The sequence below is a fragment of the Molothrus ater genome, chromosome 5 (genome assembly GCF_012460135.2).
Source record: "Molothrus ater isolate BHLD 08-10-18 breed brown headed cowbird chromosome 5, BPBGC_Mater_1.1, whole genome shotgun sequence".
Lineage (NCBI taxonomy): Eukaryota > Metazoa > Chordata > Aves > Passeriformes > Icteridae > Molothrus > Molothrus ater.
Genome location: NC_050482.2, coordinates 16,255,533 through 16,269,091, shown reverse-complemented (window position 1 = coordinate 16,269,091; position 13,559 = coordinate 16,255,533). Strand labels below are relative to the sequence as shown.

The following is a 13,559-nucleotide window of genomic DNA, read 5'->3' as shown; positions in this document are numbered from 1 at the left end:
GATTAAAATTTCTGCCATTTACTGCCTAGCCATTGTGTTCTCTGCTCCCCCACATGTGAAGTATAGACTGCTAATCTGAATTATGAACAGAGTAACAGAGCTATCCAAACTTCCTCTCTGTACCTGGGTTTGTGGGGCACCCTATCTAGAAAAAGAGGACTCTCTAGAAGTGAGAACCAAGAGAGAATAACAAGCTGTAATGAAAACTAAAAGAACTGTTTTCCATAGTGTTAAACTTTGTATTATACATGGGCATAAAATATTTAAAACATCTCCCTGAAAACATGTCAGTTTAATTTCACTGGTATCAAAAAGTGACTCTGGGGAATTAAAAATTGCTGAATGGAGTAATTTTTGTCCTCATTACACAGCATTGCATCACACAGCTCGTTGCATTAAATAGCAACTTTCAAAATGGGATTGTAGCTTACTAGAAAGATTACTGAATAAGTAGGACAAAATTTAAGCAGCTTTGAACTCCTAGGAAATTAAAACCATCTGATATTTTGTACTTAACCAAATAAATGGCAGTGAGAGCAATGACTTGTTCAAATGATTCAAAGGAGGACAACTATCATCATGACTTGGTTATCATCTTACAATGAAAAAAAATCAACACAGTTTTATATGCCTGTGTTCCAAGTCTATAAATACACCTGTTCAGGTATATATACATGTGCATCTACAGTACATACACATAATATATACAAAAGAACATTTGAACATATGGAGGCCTGAGTTGAAACATTTATTTCTTCCACCCTTCCCTTAACAAAACTTACTTCCCTTAATATCTTAATATTTAATTCTACAGATATAAACCAAATACCAAGAAATTTTTGGGTTGTATCACTCTATAGTGAGTCCAGCCTAACTTCTTTCATTTCAAAATTAATTTCTCTGCTACCTGACAATACACAAAAGAAGTCCCCAAAACTACAGTCACACACATTGTGTGTATGTATAAGGAAATATTGAGGGATGAACATTTGGTATCTAAGTCAATTAATCTGTTCATATCAGGAAGAAAAAAAAATCATACTTTTACTGATTGCTTGGTTTCAGACATACTTAAAAGAATGAAAAGACGTATCTCAAGAGCAAAGAGTATTTTCTATCATCATCATGTCTGTAATATTACTGATAATATACTTCATCAAATAATAAGAATAGAAGTATTGCATAACCAATTCCTTTAAAATTGGTCTTTCATTCAAAATCTGTTCAGTGTCTCTTCTGGCACAGTGCCACATCTGATGTTCTTGGAAAATTATTCCATCTTAATATTCCTGTGAGGTCTGTATTTCTACTGAAAGAGGTCAAGCAGACATGTAAAAGAAGAGCAGGGGTTTTCACAGCTAGTAGCAAAGAACCAGGTCCTCTGACTGACAGTTAGGAGAAACTTCCCTTACTCCTGTCATATGCAGAAAAACAGATACAGACCATGCTATGTGCAAGAAAAATTACTGGATGCATGTGGTTCTTGATACAGTTTACAGAACAAAAAACTTCTGTACAAAATGTACTGTAGCTATGACTTCTCAATAATGTGAATTCAGTGCAATCAGAGTGCCCCAGACAGCACATACTGAACTCCCCAATTTTCCAATGCAGTTTAAGTGCTTATTACTTTGAAGACTAGGCACTGATCTACAGCTATTATTAACAAAGCAGAAGAATAATGGATATTATTCTTGCCTGTGGGACAGAAGTATCATTTAGAGAATTGATAACACTTTAGTTCAGCCATTTTAAAAGGTCATGTTGCACAATAAAGAAGGCCAAGGCTTTTAGTGATAACATATGATGGTGATAAAACTAGCATGGATCTACAGACCCTCAAAATTACCAATTGCATTTCCATGTAAGCAATCCAAAGCAGCGTGATAAATGCATTCCAGTGTATTCCTGATTTCTGTACTTTATATTCTAGTTCACATGGCCTATAAAGAAATTAAACCATACAGAAATACCTTAGCTATTAAATAAGTAAACAAATCTGAATATGTGTAAGGAGAACAAAACCAATTTTCATAGTACTATACCATGGTATTATTCACTTGAAACATAGTTGTAATATATTTGGTATGGAGAAGAAAATTATGGCCTTTGGTGTGGGAAATCAACATGAACAATTTAATAGGGAGGATTAACAGAGAACAATTGTAATCGAGAGGTATGGATACCAACATTAGGGATGATTTTGACAAAGTACCATAAATTGAGAAAATCTGACAGTGTTAGCAGGTAGGAGAAATTAAAGCTGTTATGTTGTGCCCTTAGGGATTTATTCATTTCAAAGACAGGCCACAACAGCTCTGAATAAATCCTTTCATGAAGCTAAAATAGATTGAAGTGATACACAAATTTGCACAATGGTTCATTTGTAGAGGGCCACAGAGTTCAGTCAGCTGGAGATAAAATAAGCTGGTAATGGGCCATTTCCCCTGGGTAGGCAATGGTGGGGGCTTTGCAGCACAGGCTATTCACATTCAGCCTTCAAACGAGACTTTAAAGCCTTTTAGGCATTCAATGTGTATCATAGGGTAAAATTCAATATAAATATTTCTATGAAATGAACTGTCACCAGTTCACAAAAATAATTGGACTTCTATGGATGTATGCAAATGATCTGCCTATCTACCATATTCAAATCTTCTTACAAAAATCCTGATATGCTTGTTGCTGAAAAAATGTAAGGTTTTGAAACATAGAGGCCTGAAGTCCTTTTAATTCCTAATGAAAGATAGGCTCCTCATTTTAAAAGACTGTTTGTCCAGCTTTTTTGAAAAAATGAACATGACCTTGTTAGAGAATGTTATATTAAACTGATGGGAAATTACAAATAAATTCTTCAGTGACACATTTAAGATTAACAAACTTTACCTTTTCAAAAATCTCTGTGAAATACAACATCCCCAGAAATCATCTTCTCAAAGTCTGCCTCAGCTAAAACAGTATTTTTTTCCAGAGTGGGCAAAGAAAAGACATCTCCTACTGCTTATAGCCCATCACTTCAGGTCTAACAGTTTTGGTGCAACTCTAACAGTAAGATATTGTCAGTCTTGCTGCTCCTGTTTTGTCTTAAATTCATCCCCAGAGTAATGTTAGGAAGGTAAATATAAGAAACAGCACCCTGTGCTTGAAAAATATCCTTTTCACTTACTTGAAAATCTTTCTCCTCCAGGATCTCTTTCCTCCACCTGACAAGGAAGGCAGCGCAGACGTACAAGTGGAAGTGAGAAAAACCCTCTGGTTCAGACTAGAAAAAATAAAAATAGATCATCCTTTCAATACACAAATAATAATACTTTTGATCACCATATGCCCCAAGTGTATTTTTATGACATTTACTTCTAACTAAAAATGTCAGCCACATCTGTCTCTCCTTGTATCATAAACATGCCTGCATTTAATCTATGCCAAACCTATTCATTGCTATTATCTGTAACAGGGACAGAGGTAAGGCAGCTTCCATTTCTCATATTTAAATCCATTCTTTACTGATGTGTTTTCCATTTCTGGTGTTATCCATTAGCTTATATCTGGTATGAAATACTGTACTGTCCAGCTCAATACTGTGATGTGTTTCATCTCCATTATTAAGTCAACTCTTTGACTAGCAGTAGCTTTTTAAGCGTAAATTTTGATATAGGAAATTATTAAGCATTGTAAAAATTAAAATACCTTGAATTATACTGAACTGAATTAGATGTTTTCACTATAGGAAGAAAACTTACTCATAAGATGAAACATATACAGCTCAGTTTTGCATTCAGATCTGCAGCTTTCTGTTCTGGTGCGAGTCAGCAGATTCCATCCCTTTATAAAACTCCCCTTAGAAATTAGTATTTTATAATTTCACATAAGGGTTGAGAAAATCTTGTGATGACGTCATTAAAAGACATCACTAAGTTTGCTCATATTATCAAGTTAATCTCAGATTTAATTTTCTATACCACTAAGGACTGAAAAAATAATTATGATATTAAATTATCAATGTTATGACTGTGAAATAATGCTATGTAAAATCTCATTAAAATAAAATCTGAAAATAATAATTATGAAATTAAACTACATAATCTGACAAATGGAGGTGTATTTAATTGCTGATATCTATATAATTTACAAGATCTAATTATAGTACTTTAAAAATACAGCACATTTTTTCATATTCTTTGTTGGTCATTTCAAAACTGAAGTTTACTCTTTAGAAAAATAAAGTGTTCTGCTCAAGTATAGTGAACTGAAACAATTTCTTACATAAAGAATAACATTATAAAATACCTATTTTATTGCTATTTAACCTAAAACAACATGGTATTTAAAATTTGTGCAATAAATAAACTTCCCAGCTATAACGAGTGACAAAGGAAAAATATTCTCCTACTACTACTTTTCCTTCTCCTCTATCCTTGACTGATAAAAGAGCAGAGTGTGCTACAAGAGGTTTGTAAAACACCTTGTTAACAGCTACAGAAACCACAGACCATCTGGTCCACCAAATCAGTAAGGTTCCAGAAAAGAGACAATGCCAAATACTTGGAGGGAAGCTTTTAAGTTTAAAACTGCACTTGGAACTGAAAATAAGAATTAGCTAATTTTGGAAATACTTCTCAGGAAATGTAGAAGAATTATCTGGATGTGTATAAAGATCTGTACTTTGTCTTGTGATTTTTCTGGTTTCTTTCACCAATAAAAGTTTGCTGAAAAAATGAAGCTCCTCAAAATGAAGCTCTTTTAAATGAAACAAAATAGGCTTAAAAATGCAATTCATTAGAGAAAAAATGCATATCCCCCATAGATTTAAAAATTCATCATGCTTCAGAGATAAGTCTAGGTACAAAGTATTTCCAATGGATAGCTTTAGACAGTTTTAGAAATTGAGTAAAACAGCTAATGCATAATTGCCTTTTCTAACACCTGATACCTATTACACTTTTCCATTTGCAGCTTTTGAAGTTACAAACAGTTTGATCTCTAAATGTACAGAAATGCAGACTACCAGCTAAAAGCTATTTAAAATCAAGTATAAACAATGACCTTGATTTAAATATTTCAGAAAAAAATCTCAAGGCAGATGTACAACCTTCCAGAGGACTTATTCTGAACATATTACAGACGACTCTGAGCACATTATCTAAGAACCATCTGTCATTATCAATAAAAATCATTTAGATTGTTAACATCACAAGTATCTCATTGCCCTGCAAATGCTGGATCTCCTTTGCAACTGAAAAAAAGGCATTCTTTGGACTGCACTCCCCAAACTTCTTGAATTAGACAACCACCAAAAGAATGCAAATTTTATTGTATGACTAGACTGATTATTGTCTTGTCAATGATTAGTCTAAGCAGCCTTCCACCCTGGATACATCAACAGTTAGGGAGTGTAATACCTCATGCTATTATATTTGTATTTATATACAAATTTTATTGTATATTTGTATTTATATACAACACAAAATTATTGTTTAAGTACTCAGAATAATTAAAGCTATGAAATTTTGTCAGGGTTAGGTATTAAACCACATTTCATTACTCAAGTAATAGCTCAGACACAAGGACTTCCAAATCCTCAATAATTACACATGAATAAAGCAACCTTAAGCAACTCCATTTCTACCACATTACAAAGAGCAGATCGTTTAGGTGAAAAGAGATTTAAATAATTTTTGCCCAAATATCCAAGCAATCTATGGCATAAAAAGAGAAAGAAGCCAACACATGAATATCATGAAAAATAGAATATGTTGGCTGCTCCTCCAACTTTTTCATTTTTGATCAGCCAGGAGCCTTGACTTCCTAGGCTCAGACTCAATTCACTGTCAAAACAGACTCAAGAGTTCCAGTCTGAGTAGAAACACAGCAAGAGCACACCAGAGAGGTCCATGACAGTAACGAGCCTCTCACCAGGCATGACCAACAGCAGATGACTGAGTATATGAGTGCAAGATAGAGCAGTATCTCCCCAGAATACTCCAGGTTTCAAAGGTTTCATGTTCAGAGATGTCCTAAGAGAAGCTGCAGAATATATCCATTTAATAGGAGTTAATGAATTTGTCTTAACTTCCAAAATCTTTTTGCAACTGTAAGCTTTTGCTAAATCATCAAGTCCTGGAACAAAGAATTCCAAAACACGAGTGCATGCCATGTCTGGTTTAAACCTGCTAGTTTCAGTCAAAGTAGTTCAGATAGTGAAAGAGTATGAATCACTTCCTGTTCACTTTCTGCAATCCATTCATATTTCCTTATCTTTTACAGACTAGAACTGTTTTGCTTATTCCACTGTTCCTCATGTACCAGTTCCACGCCCTTTGCTCAGCCTTCTTAAGCATCTTTTCCTGTAATTTTCTCATTTTGAAATAGGGCCTGACCTGTGTATAGCATGTAAGTTGAAGAAAGACTATAACTCCGATAGTGCTCATAATGATATTTTGTTCTCCTTACCTTTTCCAGTAATTTCGAACATTTGGGTTTTTTTATTTTTCTATTCTTGACTGCTACTGAGCTTGTATTTTTCTCTTGTGCTTGACTGTAGGAAACTACCTTGAAGCCCATAGTTATACCACTAAAGCTAGGATTGGTCCAAACACACAATATCACTTTATTTAGTCCACACCAAAGTTCATGTCATTTATGCCAGGTTAACACATTTAACAGAAACATGAAGTCCTGTGACTCTTTTCTCTCCACCTCTCACCTTTACTACCCTTAGTAGTATGGTGTTGTCAGCAAACTTTGCTGTCTCAGTTGCTCTTCTATCCTTTTTTTATCTCTTAAGCAGAAAGATCTTAAGCCTCATGACAAATTGCAAAATAATTACATGTTATTTCCTTTAATTTTGAAACTTGCCTACTTGTTCTTAACATTTGTTTTCTATCTTTCAGGCAGTTATTAATATTCATACAAGGGCATTCCCTTGAATTCCACAGCTGTGTTTCTTCTTTAACAACCTTTAGCAAAGAACCCTCTTCAATGTTTTCAATATTCTGCATCAGCCTGCTACATTGTTCACTGGCTCTCAAGCTTTGTGAGGTGTGATTTTCCCCTACAAAAATCATGTCAACACTTTCTTAAAATGACATAATTAGTCATGGTGAAAGAATATTCCAATCAATTTTAGAGAACATCGAGCTGAAGTCACCTTAATCTTGGCATTCTAAAAGATACTGGAATACTTTGCAGACTGCAACTATTTTTATTGTACACAGCAGCCTACCAGCTCATGTTGGATGATCCCTTCTCCGCTTGTTAGTTTTCTAGTCAGCTATAAAATGAAACTTCAATTATTCAAAAAGTGCTAAAAATTTTAATTTTATTCATTATATAGGTTAAAAAGTTTTTTTACAGTTATATGCAAAAATACCTATTAACAACAGTTTTGCTGAGTTTGCACATTTTGGATTGTCTTGTATCATTGTTTTTGCTTCACTATGTCTATTCCCAAGAGGATGATCCTAAAAGCAGTAAGTGACCAAGAGCACTTGTCTAAGCTGAATCCATTCTTACCATAAACCCAGCAACAAAGTTGGATCTTTTATGCTTTAAAAAAACAAAAGAAACAAACAAAACATAATCTATAGGTAAGGCCTACAAGCAGCTGTTCCTAATGCGAACATCCATCAATTAACACAAAAATTTATGGGCAGGTTTAATCTTTGCATAAAAGAAAATCTGATCCAAACACATTTCATAGCATTTCAAAATCTTTAATGGAAAGTAACATTTCCAGGTCATAACATTGAGCTAGAAATATCTGTCACAGCCAAAAAATATGCAAATATCTCAACACTTAGATTTCACTAAATCCCTTATAGAAGAGCTATTTTTAAAGAAACGTTACAAGAACTGTGTTCACATTCCCTATTTCTGCTAGGCATGTTCAAAAAAATTACTTATCATAAAATCTTCCATTAGATTTGGCAAATTTATGCTGAAAATGAGGTGAAGATCAGTTTTCACAACAATTTAGTCATCGGCCAGTCTGATCTAGTCACCAACCACATGGCAACAATTCCTAAAATATGACTTCTGACATAAACCACTGCTGTGAAATCCCAGCCACAAAGAACACAGACCACTGCTGGAATTTTTTTGGATCAATACCTTGCCCTGTTGGAATGCTCCATATGGCATGGAAAATTCATTTTAAGACTATGAATCAATGTCAAAAATATAAATGCATGCTACTGATAATTACTATTTACCCGATTTATGCACTCTTCAACTAGTAATTTAGTTTTATGAAGCATCTTTCATATAAATTTCCACATGACCTTGTGTTTTCAGAATGGAGTTTAAATTACTGCCCTCTTCACTTGCTAACATGCTCAATTCAAATAGATTAAAAAAATAACTAGCAAAGTGTGTATTTGACTTTTCTGTCCTAGCTTTTCCAGAATACACTGTGGTGGAAAGCAAAAATCAATGTTTCGCATTTGGTTCTTTTAAAGAATTCACCAAGAAGTTTTTAAAGAGTTCAGTCATGACTAGGATGTCAAGTGGATTCTCAGTCAATCAAACACTTTCACATCCAACAATGAACTGTCATCTTTTACAGCTATTTTCCCTCCTCTTGGTGGTTTATTACCTCTGCACACAGGAGTGTTGCTAGATCTTCGCAAAGGAATGGAGCTTCTTATGCAGCTCCCTTAAAGCCTTTTCTTGCTGGATTGCATACTGACAGAAGAAAGTGGAAAAAAGCAGTCTTCTTGAAAAATGCCTTGGATACAAATGCAAGAAGATGCTGAACTCTACACAAGGAAAACATTTTGCAACACTCATTTCTAACATTTTCTTGAAAAGAACCTAGATAGACCCTAGAAATATAATTTCTTTTCTCTAATTTCCCATGTTAATAAGCCTCTTGTTATCTGTCGCAAAGAATGACCATGACTTGTTCTTTGTACTTGCTGGAGAAACTATTACTAATCTGCTGCCTTGAATTTCTACAATTTGAAAAGGCAGACAACTTTCATTTTACCTAGCAGTTATAACTACATAGAACATAGCAAAACAGGGATGTGGCAATGTGAGGATGAATTCTGCCAGTGATAAATCAACCACTGTGATTTTAGATAACAATAGTGAGGGCTGTATATAAAACCCCAATCTAATATATGTATTTTACATTTTGTTCCTCTAGTAGGAACAAAAAATTACTTTCTGCAAGTAATTTGTTTGTCAATGAGAATGGAAGAACCAGCAGCAAGAACTAATGAAACTCTCCCAGGTTGATTTCAGTGCATTAACAAGTATGAGCCACACAGCATTACAAGCCCACATTAATAACAATAGATAATTTACACTGTTTAGGTTTTAGAGAGCAGTTGATTACTTACAGCTATATTTTCTTTGTTCACATAGCTCATGTATTAAAAAACAAACTATTTAGGTTAGAGCCATTAATATGGTTCCTAATTATCTTCCCAAACCATGACATAGTGTAATGACTCAACGTAGCGAATCTCTGTCTCATTAACACCAACCACCACTATGTCATTTACTTCCTCTAACAGCATGAAATACAAGCATACACTAATTCTGTTTCTCATGTATATAAAGGTGAAGCATATACTTCCCTACACACCTTAGTCCTGAGTCTTTTCCTCAGAAAAGTCTTGGGCAGACAGATCACAGAAGCTGTAAGAGTGTATGAGAAGACAACACTACCAACAGCCTTTTCAAAAACTTCCACTGTTTGAAGAGTTTAATTCTCTAGCTATTTACCAGAAAATTCACTTTGCATCTTTAATTTGCTGAGATAGCCCCATCTGAATTTAAAATCCCTCTTGCAGGTGTGAAGTTATGGAAGCACTAAGTGGTTATGGAAAGTCTGAGGAGCAATAAGATAGGGATAAACCCAGAAGTGACCAACTATCTGCCTCCCTAGCATAAGTGAAGTCACAGAAAAAACTTGCTAAAACCTGTGGGCTATTTGTTTTTTAATAGGTTACATGGCAGATTTGACTAAAAATATCCAGACAAAATATTTTCAAAGACATGCACATTTGGGATACCAAAATTTAGATTTCATCTTTTTTTCACCATTCAATGATCGAAAGAATATGTATTGCAAAAACTTCTTATATTTTAAGCTAGGCTGAAAGCTGGGCTTCATTTATTCAGACACGACTGTCCAGCTGGAAAGAAATTTGTTTTGAAGTTTCCTTCTAATTAAAACCCCATTCCTTCTCTCTGAAATCACTAATTTAATTTGTACTTAAACATTCATATTCTGTCTCAAGTCAAGACTTGACAGCAATTAGTTGGCCAAAAATGTGGTGGGGAAAAAAGCAAAGCTGTGTCACACTAAAATCAACACTGCTTTTAGTCACAGAATTACATTTAAAAGTATGATTTAACTTAAAAAGCACAAACTTAATCCAGATCATTAGTAAATATGATCACCTGCAACTGATTTAATTCTGAAGTACTTTGATGCAAGGCAAAATATCTTTACATAAATGCCAACCTGCTTTAAGCAAACTACTGATTGGATATAGGGACAAGCACAATTGCACAAGCACGATCAAAAAATAATATGGCAACTTTTCCACCTGTGAGAACTTCAGCAGATCATGGGAACCAAAACCAGACCACACTTCCTCACCAACCTGCTTTTAAAAGGCAAATGAGCACAAATAAGCAGTATGACTAATATTTACTAAACTAATTCCCTATTTCACCTTTTGAATTTCAGAATTATTTACCTCATGTATCATTTTAATTATTTTTACAGTTTGTTCCCAGAGAACAGCGATACTGGGAAATTAATTAATGGGCACAATAGAAGAACTGTCAGCATTGTTTAAATATAATTTCTGCACTAGCCTCATTTACATGTAGCCCTTTATTCTAAACAGAGGTACTGCTGAATTTTTGGTATGAAATTGTTAGTTCATTAAAAAGAGCACAACGATATCCTTTTCTGCAGATATTCATGGGTTATCAAATATACTGAAATACATGCTTGAGACAATCACTGGAGCTTTTAGTCCATGGATTTCAAATAGCTGAAATAGCTGCATAATAGTTTCATTGTTTAATTAATTTGCTTTGGCTTTATCATATTATTAGCTTTCATAAAACTTATCAAATTAATACTTCAAGGCAGACCTACAGAAAGTTGTAAGTGCTAGTCTACCATTTCACAACTGAAAAAAGTAGTGAGAATACCTCTACACATATATATCACATATTTATACTGAAAGATTAAAGCAAAATCTAAGTATTAACAGTATTAAAAAATAATGGTTGCTTATTCCAACTTCTCAAATAACAAGAAAGTGCTTACTGACATACTGCTAACATGCAATTCAAAGAAATTCATCTCATGAAGTATGTTTTAGGCTACATATGTCACTTCCAGATAGAGAGAGGTTCTCATGTGCCTTTCAGGACAAAGTTGGTGGTCAGATTACAATGAACTCTAAAATTAAATATTATAGGTAATTTGAGAAAAGCATATTAAACAATCCAATAAAGATATCTGTGAATTTTTTTTTCAGTAAATAAAAACTCTACAATCCCAAAATTCCTACTTCTGTAAATTGGGAGATGATTACGTCAATGTAATGTAAAAGTTTTCTGAAGATTTCTGATTAGATTGACATTTATACCAGAACCTTGTCTGTTCTAAGAAAAAACTATTTTCTTCTTAATTATTACAAAAAATAAATTTTCAAGCAAACTATTTCCAAAACTTTTTCTTTCTCTTAAGGAACACACCATAAGAGCTGAGAATGAACAAATATGTCACATGTTCAGTCACGTGTTTTCTAATAGGTGGTCTTGTTGACTAAGATGATAAGTAGAAATACCAAAAATACATTTAGTAATAAGCATGAGATATTACCTTCCTTCCTTGTTCTCCAAGCTAAGAAGTTTAGGCGTGACAGAGTTAAATCATAACACAGAGTCAAGAACATCATCCAACTTTCTAGCACAACCATTATCAAGGTACTCAAGACACATCACTGGCTGCTTCCCCTTCTCCCATCATTAAACCACATTAAATCAAATTCTACAAAACAAGAAACAAGCAACAAAATCCTTAATTTTTGATCACCATTATTCCTATTAGAGGCTAGGAAATAGCTGGGACTGTTATTTTCCTTCATTTGTTGTCCTGCAAAAATCTGATTCATGAAAACACTTTCATTGCACAGCAACACTATCTGAATCAGTCTCTACTCAGGGATGGCAATTTGCCTGAATGTTCAATCTTGCTTTGTGATGATGACTTAATTATACCAAGCTTTTTGTGACCATGTGACTGCTTACAACATTCCTTGGTCTGCATGCTTCACACTTCATTCAACTTCCATTAAAATAAACTAACAATGCCACCAAAACTAAAGTAGGCAGTTGCTGAATGCAGCAACATCTTGTCTGATTAAAGAAAAGCACAACATCTGAAAACATTACTCAACAGCTCTTCAGCTCCATCCAGCACAGAGGCTCTATAGTCATGATGGTGCTAAACTGCAGGTTTATAAAAGGGGTTGTATCAAAAGCAACTGAAAAGCCAACACCATTACTCATTCTAAGTATCTGAAAATTGCTAGTCACTCAATATCACAGCTGGAAATGTTAATAATGCACGAATTTTAATTAAATCCATTAAATACTTGATAGCTATCACCAGGAGTTTGATTTTGTTGGGATGAATAAGACTAGCTGCTTCTTTTGTTAGTACAAAAGACTCAACAAGCTAATCCAAAAACTACTCTTCAGACCACTTCTATTCCCATCCACCAACTGCTTAGGACACAAAGAATTAATAGTGATGGTCAGGTGCAGCTTTGCTGAACTCTGATCAGAATGAGAGACTACATCTACTACATCTACAAAATATGACTGTCTTTATTAGATTTAGCAAAAATATTTCCTGTGAATAACACTACAGTTCTGAGGATGCTAAATGCCACAGCCTGCTCAGAACTTAAGTATCTTTCAGGACACTGAATCAAGGTAAGATCTTTGATTTAAATTTTCTTAAGATGCTGACAATCAACTGTGGATCAAGATGAAGTCTGCTTTAATAATAAGTCTTCACACCAGACCACTGACTGAAGACAGCAGCATAAAGCAAAAGACTCACTGGGAATGGCAACACCTGAAGAGTTGTTGCAATCTGCTTTATCAAGGTTCTCTGGAGGTTACCTCTGATGCTACTATTCTTATCTCTGAAAAACAAAATTTTTATGTTGACCCTAAAGAGCCCTGAGCAATTATGAGATTATTACAACAGCAACACTTTTATACTTTTCTCCATCTCAGGTGTATCAGACACTAATCATCAATGCTTTCCTAGCAGCCACTTCCTTATAAAAGCTCCTACAAGAATATCCAGTAGTAGTGTAAATGAAGAAAAAAGTGGCAGAAAGCAAGGCAAATTTTAAGGTATTACCACCTACATGCAACTTTATTAATTCTAATATTATCAATAATGAATTGGGTTTTTTTCTAGAATTGGGGGTTTTTCTTACTCCATCACAAATACAGCACAAGGGCTTACAAAGCTCTTGCTCTTCAACAGCTTTCCCCATACT

General features: G+C 34.3%; 1 protein-coding gene across 1 annotated transcript in view; it reads right to left on the bottom strand.

The window, feature by feature from the left end:
- Window positions 1–13,559, bottom strand: part of TBC1D22A (TBC1 domain family member 22A) — a 140,927-nt gene that overhangs the window by 29,002 nt on the left and 98,366 nt on the right. Inside the window, exon 12 of the mRNA XM_036401158.2 lies at window positions 3,167–3,262. Coding sequence (XP_036257051.1) covers window positions 3,167–3,262 — 96 coding nt within the window. The remainder of the gene's footprint in view (window positions 1–3,166; window positions 3,263–13,559) is intronic.